The sequence below is a fragment of the Vigna umbellata genome, chromosome 4, assembly GCF_029865625.1.
Source record: "Vigna umbellata cultivar VRB3 chromosome 4, Vumbellata_1.0, whole genome shotgun sequence".
NCBI classification, from domain to species: domain Eukaryota; kingdom Viridiplantae; phylum Streptophyta; class Magnoliopsida; order Fabales; family Fabaceae; genus Vigna; species Vigna umbellata.
This window is the reverse complement of record NC_142168.1, coordinates 51,224,678-51,238,644: the sequence shown is the minus strand read 5'-3', so window position 1 is coordinate 51,238,644 and position 13,967 is coordinate 51,224,678. Positions and strand designations below refer to the sequence as shown.

At 37.0% G+C, this 13,967-nt stretch overlaps 2 protein-coding genes across 2 annotated transcripts; both read right to left on the bottom strand.

Moving 5' to 3' along the window:
- Positions 1-4,639: 4,639 nt before the first annotated feature.
- On the bottom strand, positions 4,640-5,050 carry LOC148200540 (uncharacterized). Its single transcript, XM_088112979.1, has one exon. It carries the CDS (start codon positions 5,048-5,050, stop codon positions 4,640-4,642), a length of 411 nt encoding a protein of 136 aa, XP_087969105.1.
- A 2,421-nt stretch (positions 5,051-7,471) lies between these two features.
- LOC148200539 (uncharacterized) lies at positions 7,472-7,966 on the bottom strand. Its single transcript, XM_088112978.1, has one exon. The coding sequence runs from the start codon at positions 7,964-7,966 to the stop codon at positions 7,472-7,474; it is 495 nt and encodes a 164-aa protein (XP_087969104.1).
- Between the last annotated feature and the right edge of the window lie 6,001 nt (positions 7,967-13,967).

Below are 13,967 nucleotides of genomic sequence, written 5' to 3'. Positions count from 1 at the left end.
AAAAACATTAAAAGAGCAACAAAAAAACTGTACTGAAAAAAAAAGTAAACGGAATTAGATTCGTTATTTACCACAGTTTAAGAATGATCTTTGTGATATATCTTTCATAGCCAAAGTTTAACTTTATTGATTACGATAATCATGAAAGATGGATGTTCAAGATTTTCACCACAAGTTTTCCAAGACGAATATTTCTTACGCGAAGGTGGTGATTTATTTTAATTTAGTGAATACTTTTATGCATGGAAAAAGATTAAAAGAATAAGATTATCAAATTATAATTAAACTCCCCAATAATTAATTGATTGTTTTAATTATTTAATTAAAATGATAACTTGTTGAAATAAATAAATAAATAAAAACTCAACATAGCCCACATACCATTTCTTTTATATTCGCTTACATTTCACCACCATATTTTTCAATCCTTTTTAATTCTTCCTTTTCAAAATAACGATCTTGTACGTCTTTTATATATATATATATATATATAATATAGTATTATAAGAATGAAATCGTGTGACGTCATATTTTTTTTTATATAATGTGATTAAAAGAGGAAGCTGGTGATATTCCCACTAAAATTTACCTACATGTTCTCTAAAATGATGATAATAACTTTAACATTTTTTTTTCTTCTCTAAAGCATCACATGGTGAAGGATTCGAAAATATTAGTAACCTAAGCATTCGATTCGCATAGTAATGAAAATTTAATATAATTTATGTGAGTGTTTAAGCATATGTTAGGTAGAGAATGGAACATATGCTAAATAATTCCAAAAGAGTTATTGTATGATATTGCGAACAAAGTGGATTTCAAATTACGTGCCCCAAAAGAGGAAAAGGCATAAGCTTTATCCTCTTTGTCGAGATCATATAGATTATCATAATCTTAATTAATAATAAATTGTACATGTCAACATGGATGTAAAAAGCAAAGAAACATATAATGTTTCACCATAGAATAAGTAAATCAAATGCACGTACTATTAATTTAATTGACTCTACATAGTGAAAGGTCGACCATCATTATTCTTGTCTATTATATGTCGATATATAGAAATATGTATTAATCATTCATAAAATTAATAGGTATTGTATATAAATAATGGATGAATACTATGAATCCAAAGTTATATAACCATATATATCACTTGTTTTTTCTGTTTTAAAAAATTAAGAATATTAAACAAACGAATGGTCACATAACAACTACTTTTAAGCTATAATAAAAAAGATTGTAGAGTTAATAGGTTTCTTGTTCGAAAGAAAATATTTTATGTGATGTGTTAATTTTCTTTTTCAATATAGTTTTCATTTTATTTTTTAAGAAACAATATTGTTTCTTTTATTAAAGTATTTGAAACGTAATTATATATATGTTAGTGATTTTAGAATGGATTTTTGCAATCTTTCACTTTTTATTTTTATTCATCCATGTTCCACAACTATTGAGTATAAAAAATTGAACGATCACATTAAATATTATTAGAAGTCTCACATCAACTTAACTTAAGGTCAATTCATATTATGAGTGAGTATAAACTTTTTTTTAAAAATCAATTTTATGAGATTGAGTTAAACTTTTATTTCTTAATATAGGATTAAAATTATAAGTAAAAGTTTATCTTAATAAATTTTTTTATTTATTGTGTTTATTGTTTTATCTTTATTGATCGCTATTAGACTACTCGTGTCATATACAAGACATATATATCTCGTCTTAATGATGTTAAATTAAAAATAATAACTTAGAATTACGTCACTATAAATAATAATAATTTAATAACTCATTTATGAATGTAGACACAATAATGTCTTAGTTAATTTTCCACTAGTCATTGTTTAATCAATGCTAAAGAGTGATATTTCTAAAGACTCGTTCTATCATTGTAAAGTAACTCTGACAAATAAATTAAATTTTTCCTTGGTCCTGGTTCCATAGGAATGCAATTCGATAATTTTAGATTTAAATTTCAGTTCATTCATTAATGGCTACGTGGCTAAAGTATAAATATATTGAAGTGTATTCCATGGTACTATTTGACATGAATGCACTCACGTCTCAATTTTCAGAACGCTTTATACGAGTGCTTTTTTTTCTTAATTTGGTTAATTTATAATTAGTTTTATTATAATTACTAATAACGTCTGTATCTATATAAAGGCATGTTTAACTTAGTTTTCTTTCAATTTTAGTAATTAATGTTTGCAAATTGAGATAAGTTGAAAAACAAAATGCATTATACGATAATTCTAAATCAAAAACATTTTTAGAAATGAAACCGAAAAAAAAAGAGAATATGGAAACAGGTTGACAATGTTAAAGATAAACCAAAATAATAAATACCATGGAATCAAGTTTGCTTTTACAACGAAACATTATTCTTGCATTATATTTATATTATTTGAAATAATATTATTTTGATAATCTAACATCCCAAAAATATAGCATAACTATATCATAGAATAATCACATATAATAATATGATAGATTAATTATTTACAAGGAGTTTAAGTATTTAACAGTACAGTTATCCCAAAAATAACTATAAATTTAAAACTTTCATCCAACAACCTGATCTATTACAAAACTATGTACAAGATCGAATGGTCGGTACTATACTTGTGGGTCTTCTCCTTCCAAAGCTTGTTCCACCGAAACCTTCTCTCTTTCTACTCACACTCACAGGATGATCATTGCAAATGATAAATCGAACGACAACATAAGCATAACAGAAAAAGTAGGGTAAGCTAGTGTAATTTAATATACAAGTTAACATACCACCCAATAAACAAGTAAAACACACAAACACATGCATAAATCATATAAACAAATAATAACTGACCACTTTACTTTAGACCATCCGGACTGGTATGAATATATAGCTATGACCGTTTGTGCACTCGCTGTGGTGAAACAGCTGGTCCACCCCAAGCTACCACACAAGGTTAGCCCGTTATCACTCACCTTAGGTCAAGGTAAAACCCCTAGACTAGGGCCTCCTGCTATTCTCACGACATGCCTCAATATTCTCTACTTGAGAATTTGTGACCATTAGAATGTCAGGATGAACGTCAAGACTGAGCTTCCCATATTCATACCATTACTAATAACTTAGTAACCCATCACTTAGACAATTCCTCATTGGAATCCTCTTTCACATCCATATTACAAATATCATATAATACTCTCACTTTGACACCATTATGATAATACATACATAAGTCATCAAATCCACTGAAATAAATATAAGTATAGACCGAATAGGAATCACCAAACATATAACAATACCTAACACCCTGTGAATGTTGGAGACCGAACGATCTCTCACTACCTAAATAACAGGACCGAACGTCCATAACAGTTATGGTTGAAGAGATGGCCAAACGCTATTTAAATCTGACCATTATAACATTCTGAGTATAACAACATGACCGAATACTACTACCAGGCCAATAACTAAGTTAGATTGAATGCTTATGGCTTAGACCGAACATCTAGAACTTAAACCAAACACCTATAGTTTAAACCAAACACCCATAGCTTAGGCCGAACTTTAAAACATAATCAAACGGTCATTAATGTTTAAGACCCACAAGAGGCGGAACACAGTTAAGACCGAATACAAGTACGAGACCGAGTACTACTAAGACTGAGTGCTAGTCCATAACCGATCAATAATTGACAAATAAGGCCTATAACAGACTCAACACAGTTAAGAACGAAGGCTATGACTAGACTGGTCACTATATCCAATTGAATATTAATACAAGATCGATCGATCATTTACTGAAGATCCACAATAGCATAACTTAATAAAGACCGAGCATTAGAGAAAAGTCGAACGGTCAATGAAGGACCCTCAACGAACTGCATAATTCTGAAGAATGACTGCAAAATTATGATCAACACCAAATCCTTACCAATTCCCTGTATTATTCCCAACTTCTAATCCTCTAAACTTGTATCATCCAATCTATACCCCTTAATTAAGAGTATCTAAGCCTTTCTAACATCATTAAGAGTGTTTCATCTCAAATTTGAGAGTCAATTCTGTAGAATTCATGAACTCAATGATCGAACATCAAATTTCTAGTTTTGGTATAGTTTGAGTGACTTAAGTGTTCTAACAAGTCTTAAATAACTTATCCATATTTTTCATACAAACCCAACTCACAACCGACACGAATTTCCCATTTTCACTACCACACTTCCTCACAATTCACTCGGCCAATAAACCAGAATTATGTAGAAATGAAGTTAGAAAGGAGAAAAGAGGATTGAAGTATACATGCAACCAGCAGAACTGTTTTTCATGTGACAAAATTTTCTAGAATTCATAAAAATTTAGAAACGAAACTTACCCGTTCAAAACACAAACTTGATCGATGAAAGAAGAAGTCCTTTACACCAAGATTACTTAAACACAATCTGATTGTAGATTAGATGAAGTAAGGTGAAGAAATTTTAGAGAGAAATTGTAGAGAGAAGAAGGAGAAAGGGAAACACGAAATTTCAAAACCTTTGTTTATATACTATCGTCAAAATCGATCGATCCAATTTCATGCATACACCTGTTCTCCTCTTCTGATTTTCACAATCCTTACATTCCTCCTAACATAAAAAATTTTCGTTATCGAAAATTTAACTTATCAAAGAACAGGTGAGGATATAACTCCCTCATGACATCTTCCAATTCCCAAGTAGAGTCACCTGTCCTCTTGTCCCAGACCACTTTAACTAAACTGATGCATTTTCCCCTAAGGTTCTTAGTTTGACTTCCATCAATGCTCACCGGCTGCATCTCCACCGAACGGTCTTCCCTAATTCGAACGTCTTCTACTTCTAGCACATGAGAAGGGTCTGGTACATACTTTCTAATCTGGGATACATGGAAAATCGAGTGAAGATTGGATAGTTGAGGAGGCAAGGCTATATCATAAGCAACTGGTCCTATACGTCTTAAAATTTGATAGGGGCCAATAAACTTAGGAGATAGTTTCTTAGACCGAACGACTCTTCCAACACCCGTAGTAGGATTCATTCTAAGAAATATGTGATCTCCAACATCAAACTCTAAAGGTCTTCTTCTCCTGTCGACATAAGACTTCTGCCTACTCTAAGACGCTCTTAACCTTTCTTGAATCAGTTTCACTTTCTCAGTCGTCTACTGTACTAACTATGGTCTAGTCAACACTGATTCTCCATCTTTAAACCAACAAAGTGGAGTCCTACATCTCCTTCCATAAAGTGCCTCAAATGGCGCCATGCCAATACTGGATTGAAAACTATTGTTGTAGGTAAACTCCACCAAAGCCAATACTTCATCCCAGATTCCCAAATGATCCAACACACAAGTTCTCAACAAATCTTATAGTGTTTGGATCGTTCTCTCAGATTGGTCGTCCATTTGAGGATGATAAGTTGAACTCATTTGCAACTGGCTTCCCAACTCACTCTGTAAAGTCTGCCAAAATTGGGACGTAAACCGAGGATCCCGATCGAAGATTATACTAGATAGTACCCCATGCAACCGAACCACTTCTCGAATGTAAAGCTGAGCCAATTTTTCCATTGGCATCTTTAAGTTAATAGCAAGAAAGTGGACACTTTTTGTTAACCTGTCTATTATCACCCAAATAGCGTCATGTCCTCTGACCGTACGGGACAAATGGGTAACAAAATCCATAGTAATGCTATCCCATTTTCACTCGGGAATTTCCAACTGTTGCAACAAACTGCCCAGTCTTTGGTGCTCCACTTTAGCTCTTTAATAGGTTAAGCATGAAGACACAAACCGAGCCACATCACCCTTCATGCCGGACCACCAAAACGATTCTTTGAGGTCTTGATACATTTTAGTCATGCTTGGATGCATGCTAAAACGAATTTGATGCCCTTCCTCAAGAATTAATCTCTTCAACTCCCCGTCATTGGGCACACAAACCCTTCCTCTGAACCTACCAACTCCTTATTCTTCTGTATTTCCACGTCAGCTGACTACTTCTCTCTAACTCGGTCTAACAATTCACTTGTCAACTTAAGACCGCAACACCTTATACTGTTCGGTTCCAACTGAAAATGCAGCCTTAAGTCTCTGAAGCTCTCAACCAAACTAAGCTCTCGAGCCATCATCGCCGAAACATGAATAGCCTTTCTACTCAAAGCATCAACCACCACATTGGCTTTTCTGGGTGGTAAAGTAGTTCAAACTCAAAGTCTTTTGAAGAATTCCATCCACCTCCTTTGTCTCAGGTTCAGTTCCTTCTGATCAAACAGATATTTCAAACTTTTATGATCACTGAACACTTGAAACCGTGCACCATACAAATAATGTCTCCAAATCCTTAGGCCAAAAACCACAGCTGCCAATTCCAAATAATGAGTGGGATAGTTCTTCTCATGAATCTTCAATTGTCTCGAAGCATAAGTAATCACTTTCTTTTCTTGCATCAACACACAACCCAAACCTTGATATGAAGCATCACAGAAAACTTCAAAAGGCTTGCTTGTGTCTGAATTACTAACACAGGAGCACTCGTCAATCTTTTCTTTAGCTTTTCAAAGCTAGCTTCACACCGATCGGTCCAAGCGAAAGGTCGATCTTTTCTAGTCAACTCAGTTAACGACACTACTATCTTAAAAATCCTTCAATAAATCTACGGTAGTAGCCCGCCAATCCCACAAAGCTCCTGATCTCAGTGACCAACTGAAGCCGTTCCCACTGTAATATTGCTTGTACTTTGACCAGATCCACCGAAATACCTCCAGTCAAGATCACATGCCCCAAAAACTGAACTTCTTCCATCCAAAATTCACACTTGGATAACTTGGCATATAGCTTTTTTTCTCTTAAGACACCGAGCACTATCGTCAGATGCTCCTCATGCTTTTCACGAGTCCTGGAACAAATAATAATATCATCAATAAAGACGACCAAACACTTATCTAAGAAGGGTCTAAAGATACGATTCATGTAGTCCATGAATATGGCCAAAATGTTAGTAACACCAAACGACATTACTACATACTCATAATGGCCATACCGAGACCTGAAAGCAGTCTTCTGAACGTCTCCCTCCTTCACCATAGCCCCACACAATTGATCCAACAAATCATGAATCCTTGGCGATGGATACTTATTCTTGATTGTCAATTTGTTCAGCTGCCAATAATCCACACAAAACCGAGAACTATCATCTTTCTTCTTAACCAACAACACTAGAGCACCCCACGGTAATGCACTTGGCCGAATGAATTGCTTCTTTAGTAATTCTTCGATCTGCTTCTTGTGCTCTGCTAGCTCTGCTGGAGCCATTCGGTACGGCGCTACTGATACTGGTCCTGCTCCTAACACTAGATCAATAGAGAATTCAACTTCTCTTGGAGGAGGTAATCCAGGCACCTCTTCAGGAAAAACATCCAAGAATTCGCTTACGACCGAACGATTTAAACTCTGCTTAAATTACACCGATCGGTCTAAATTCTGCTCATCCTGACCTACTTCCAAATGAGATAGCACCAAGAAACAACTAGCACCGTCGATTATATCTTGCCTCAACAAACCGACAGTCAAAGACATCTTCTCTTCTTCACTGGTAAAGACTAACTTCTTCTCACCACAATCCATAAGAATGTGATTGGCAGCCAACCAATCCATTCCTAAAATTACCTCTAAACCTTGAAGAGGTAAGCAAATAAGGTTTACTTTAAACCGACGACCTTCAACCTCAATTGGACATCTAACACACATAGTAGATGTCCGAACCACACCAGATGTTGGGGTTGACACCACCAGATCAAACTGCAACTCACTCTCAGACAATCCCCACTTTTCAACACATGCCTTTGAGATAAAGGAATGTGTTGCCCCCAAATGAAAAAGCACACAACAAGGAAATCCATAGAACAAGCAAGAACTGGTAATAAGGTTACCTGAACTTGCTGCTTTCGCTCCCATCATAACATATACTCGGCCAGCAGCCTGAGCTCTTCCACCACCACCTCGACCTCTTGGCTAAAACCTTTCTGTATTCTGTGGTTGACCACCAGCTCTTCTACCCAAACGACAATATCTCTCGTAATGACCTTCTCTTCCACACCGATTACACTTCCTATACTTAGTCAGTTAAGGGCAAACCGACTTCAAATGATGTCCTCCACAATTATAACAAGTTATCGGCCCTAGCTGTCCTGAATAACCACTCGGAACAGATGAAAGGGATGAAGAACTCTTGGATATTGAAGGAGTAGGCCGAACATACAGAGTGCTTCTAAAACCCGAGCTGCCCTTAGATACCATAGGCCCACCAACCCTCGGTGTCTGCCTTTGATGACCGTTAACCTCCCTATTAGTCTTCTCCATGACCTTAGCTCTTTCTACCAACACATGAAATTGCTTAATATATAACGCAACCACCATCAATTTGATATCCCCTCTCAACCCGTTCTCAAATTTCCTACATTGCCAATCTTCATTCATAGCCAAAGTGTGAAAACATAACAAGTGCTTGAATCTATCCGTATATTCAAAAATTGTCATCCTCCCCTGCACCAGCTAAGGGAACTCTACTTCTTTGGCAAACCGTACACTGTCTGGAAAATATTCTTCATAGAATTTAATCTTGAATACATCCCGTGAAATGTGAGTACCACTACTCTCCAACAATGCCCTTGTGCTGCACCACTAGTGACTAGCTTCCCCAAATAACAAATATTCTGTGACAACTAATATGTTCTCATTTGGACATCTCTTTGCTTGATATATTCTCTCCATACCCCTGTACCAATGATAAGCTTCATTAGGGGTACACCTGCCAGTACACTTAGCTGGACAGTGTTGCAAGAAACTTTCCAAGCTCCACTCTTGAGCTAGAATAGTGGATGAAGGACCTGCTGTAGCCCAACCACCAGCCATCAATTCCATACACTTCCTTTGGGATGCCTCAATTGACACCCTAGCAGCTTCTGCAAAGCTACAGTCCTTTCACCAGTGCAGAAAGGGCTTTAGACGTCCGATATTTTGGCCTTTTGACGTCGGACGTACGCCCGACGTTTATGTGGGTGACGTTACTCAGACGTCCGTTGTGACAAGACGGACGTCTATATAGACGTCCGTTGTGACAGGACGGACGTCTATATAGACGTCCGTTGTGTTAGGACGGACGTCTATATAGACGTTCGTTGTGCTAGACTGGACGTCTATATAGACGTCCGTTGTGTTAGGACGGACGTCTATTTAGACGTCCGCCTCCTCCCTCCCCGGACGTCTACCAGGCTGAATTGTTTGTGGTAGGGTCTGGGGGTGGACGTCCGTGTGTGCACTGCCAGACGTCTATAGACGTCCGACTGTACACTAACAGACGTCTACTGGGCGTTTTTCTTTTTTAAAATTAGTTTATTTTTTCAATAAAACCACACTTGAAAAGCAGAAAAATGTCCCAGAACAATTTTGCAATAATATAAATATGCGTTTTATATAAACAAAGTTCTACTTAATGTGGAGTTCAATCCACTACCAAACTATCAACATAAAACTTAAACTAAAACTAAACAATGTTCAACAAGAAATATAACTATTCCTAACTCCATCTTTGCAGAAGATAAGCGGTCCACTCCTGCCTTATCTGTTTAATTGTGTCCTCTGTAATAGGCGATGTACTCTTGAAGCGCTGCAAAATTCAAGAAAGATTCATTATTGTTTCATATATGTTGAAGATGAATTTGATTTGTAATGTATTGAAGGTATACATCATTACCTCATTCCAGTCATCTGTAATGACAGCTCGAATGATGGTCTTAATCCAACACATCACATAGAAGCCACATTCCCATGAATCTAGCTGCTGGTTACACTAAAATCACAAACTAAATAGTTAAGAATTTAGATCATTCAATAACATAGAAAGTGAATTAGAAACTATAAATGACTTACAACCTTTGGATACAAAATTTGAACCAGTTGACCACGAGATTTACCAATAACTCTGTACAGATTGAAAACACAAAGTATAATTAATATGACTATTTTATCATAAAAGTTGAAGGTGAACATCAAATTCAAAGTCATTTTTGGAGAAACACTTACCCTTGAAGCATGGTTCTCAACTCATTTTTCATCCTCCTGTGCAACGAAACAAACCATATAATTTTACATTGTTTGCGAATGATGACCATCAGCTGCCAGTGCGACCTATGACGAAGGACAAATAGTTATTCAACTAATTAAGGAAACTATAATAATGAGCTGACCACATATAACAACACCTACCCGTCAATGTATGGCACAAGGTATACGTCTCTTTTTGACTCATCCATCCATGTTTGCAAATAATGTTGTCTGTTTTGAAGTGTGTTACCAGACGGTTGAATGGTCTGAGGTTCAACACATGCACACTTTAGAGTAAAAAACATGCATACACAAAACCCAATTACATGCATACAAAAATTTATCAATAACAACAAGCTAACCCGAAAAGTAGATTCGAAATAAAAGGAGGGAAATCGAGGAGGGAACGACCTAACACCTCGTCCAAAAACAGTCAAAAAAGCCGCCCAAGAACACGCAAGAGACTGCACAAAAACGGACAGAAAACGATTTTTAATCGGTTCAAATCAAAGATATTTCATCACAGAGCAATGTAATCGGATTGAAAGTCAATTTAAACGGTCCAAAAGACAGCAAACGCACCTGGAAAATCAATGGCAGACAGCGTTCGCGGGGGACGACGATGAACAGTGAGCGTTCTGCTCGCGGGTTCGCGTTTCGCGTATTAATACTATTAGACGTCCGGGCCCCCCACTGACGGACGTCTATAATATTATAGACGTCCGTCCCGTCACTAATATGACGTCTATGGTAATTTAAAATTGATGTTCGAGGGGGGGTTTAGACGTCCGTGATGGGGGGCACAGACGTCTATAATATTATAGACGTCCGTCAGTGGGGGGCGGACGTTTAAGGGGCTGAACAACTGAACGTTTCAACTACCCTGTCAGCAGCTTAAACGTCCGTCCGGAGAGGGGGTGGACGTCTATAATATTATAGACGTCCGCTCCCCCAGGACGGACATTTAAGGGGCTGAACAATTGAACGTTTCAACTCCCCATGTCAGCCCCTTAAACGTCCGTCCTGGGGGGGGCGGACGTCTATAATATTATAGACGTCCGCCCCCCAAGGACGGACGTTTAAGGGGCTGAAAAACTGAACGTTTCAACTCCCCATGTCAGCCCCTTAAACGTCCGTCCTGGAGACGTCCGTCCCCTCCAGGACAGACGTTTAAGGGGCTGACATGGTAGTTGGAGCATTAATTCTCCAACCACCTGTCAGCACCCTAAACGTCCGTCTTGGAGGGGCGGACGTCTATAATATTATAGACGTCCGCCACCTGCCAGGACGGACGTTTAAGGGGCTGAAGACATTTAATCCTCCAACCACCTTGTCAAGACCCTAAACGTCCATTTGGGGGGGCGGACGTGTATAATATTATAGACGTCCGCTCCCTCACAGGACGGACGTTTTAGGGTTGATTTTGTTCAGCCCTTAAACGTCCGTCCCCACCCACGGACATCTATAATATTATACACGTCCGTCCTGGGAGGGGACAGACGTCTACAATTTCACTTATTTACGAAAATGCCACCGGTCAATTATTTACGTTGGGGCTTTTGTGAACAGACATCTATGGGGGGACGTTATAAGCCAATTCTGCACTAGTGTTTGCTGCATGATAACAGTTGAAAAATTGTTATTTTCATGCTTAAAATTAATGAAAAGAATGATGAATTCCTAAAATATATATGAGAGTGGATAAGATGAAATTGATTACCCCAAAAGCATACTCATCCATATAATTCATTCAGTGTTTGTGTTCTTCTTTCCCATTGATCATCACATGCATACATGTTTAATTCTTGTCTTTTGCATTTGAAACTTATACCAATTTGTTCACAAGTCTTAAATAATCAAGAAATCATATAACTAACTAGGCCGTGAGTCCTTTTGGAGAACGATACTTGGTCTTACCGAGTTTATTACTTGATATGATTCGGTCACACTTGTCGAGGGTTAAACAAGTTTTTGACGCCGTTTTTCGGTGTTAATAAATTTGTCATTAAGTTTTTGACGCCTTGCTGGGGACTCGTGGTTTAACTAGTTTATTTGTGTGATTATTGATTATCTTTGCTTTGTTTTTGAATTTTGAATTTTAAATTTCGAATTTGTATTCTGTTTTTATTTTTCTATTTTCTGTTTTTCTGTTTTTATTTTTTGTTTATTATTTTATTTTATTTCATTTTCTGTTTTTATTTTTTGGTTATTATTTTATTTTATTTTATTTTTTGCTTTTATTTTCTGTTTTTCTATTTTTTTTCTGTTATTATTTTTCTATTTTTATTTTTCAGTTTTTTGTTTTTATTTTTTTGTTTTTATTTTATCTTCTATCTTTCTATCTTTTATCTTCTTATCTCTTATTTTATATCTTCTCTATCTTTTTGTGCTAACAAATTTTTCCAGGGACTTGTTTTCTTGTGTATGCAGGAAGCTATTCGAACTAGAAGCAAGAAAACCTTGGAACCTCTTCTTGAAGGCTTAGACAAGAGTAGACGAAGGAGAAGAATTCGTACATCTAGAGAACTTTTCCCTCCTTCGGGAGATCTTTTACAACCTTCACCACAAGGTTCTCAACATAGCACTGAGGAGATGGAGAATAATAATGTTAGACGGACTCTTGCAGATTACACCAATGTGGTTGGCCCTCAGCATTTCAATAGCATAGCGAGACTGAGGGTCAATGCAGCTAATATGGAGGTGAAACCGACATTAATCCAACTGGTTAAGAGTAACCAATTTAATGGGTTGTCTCATGAAAGCCCATATGAGCACCTCATAACCTTTAATGAAATATGCAATATAGTGAAGATAAATGGGGTGCTTGACGAAACAATCAAACTTAGCCTGTTTCCATTCTCATTAGGAGGCAACGCTAAGCTTTGGTTGAACTCTTTTCCAGAAGGGAGCTTTATAGAGTGGGAAGCTATGGTGACAAAGTTGTTGAACAAATACTTCCCACAATCCAAGGTAAACAAAGGAAAGCAAGAGATCTCATCTTTCAGGCAAGGCATGGAGGAATTACTAGGTCATGCATGGGACAGGTACAAAAGCCTATTAAGAAAGACTCCCCCGCATGGATTTGACGAAGTAGAAGTAGTCCTATTCTTCCTTGGAGGTCTTGGTTCACAAACCAAGTTGATGCTAGACACCTCAACTGGAGGCAATATCAAATGGAAAACTCTAGAGGAAGCCACAGAAATAATTGAAAACATGGCTACTAATGATAATGAGCTGAACAATGAAAGAGGAGCTCCTGTTCAACAAATAGGAGTTCTACAGTTGCAATCGAATGATGCCTTGTTAGCTCAGAACAAGATATTAACTCAACAATTGGAGAATATCACAAAGACACTTGCACAACTGCCAAAAGAGTTAAAGATTGTTGCACAGGTTCAACCACAGATGTGTGAATTATGTGGGGGTGACCATATCAATGGTCAATGCGCCTTTCCAGTGGAAGCTTTAGAGGATGCTAACTTCATGGCCAATCAATTTCCATACCGTCAGGGGAATTTCAATCAAGGGTTGAAACCACACCCAAGTATTGGTCAAGGACAAAGTGGGAAAGTTGGACAATCAGGGCAGTTTAACAAGCAACAACAACAACCAACCTTATGACAACAAATAGCTACACTTAATGAAAGGTCAATAAGGATGGAAGAAACTCTTCATCAATTCATACAGACAACTGTATCCACTCAAAAGAGCACTAAAGCTGCTATTAAGAACTTGGAAATGCAAATAGGTCAAATTACTAAGCAGTTGGAAGAAAGGCCTGACAAAAATTTTGGGGCTAATACTAAGGTTAACCCCAAGGAAGAATGTAAGGTGTTGGTGAGTTTAAATGTTG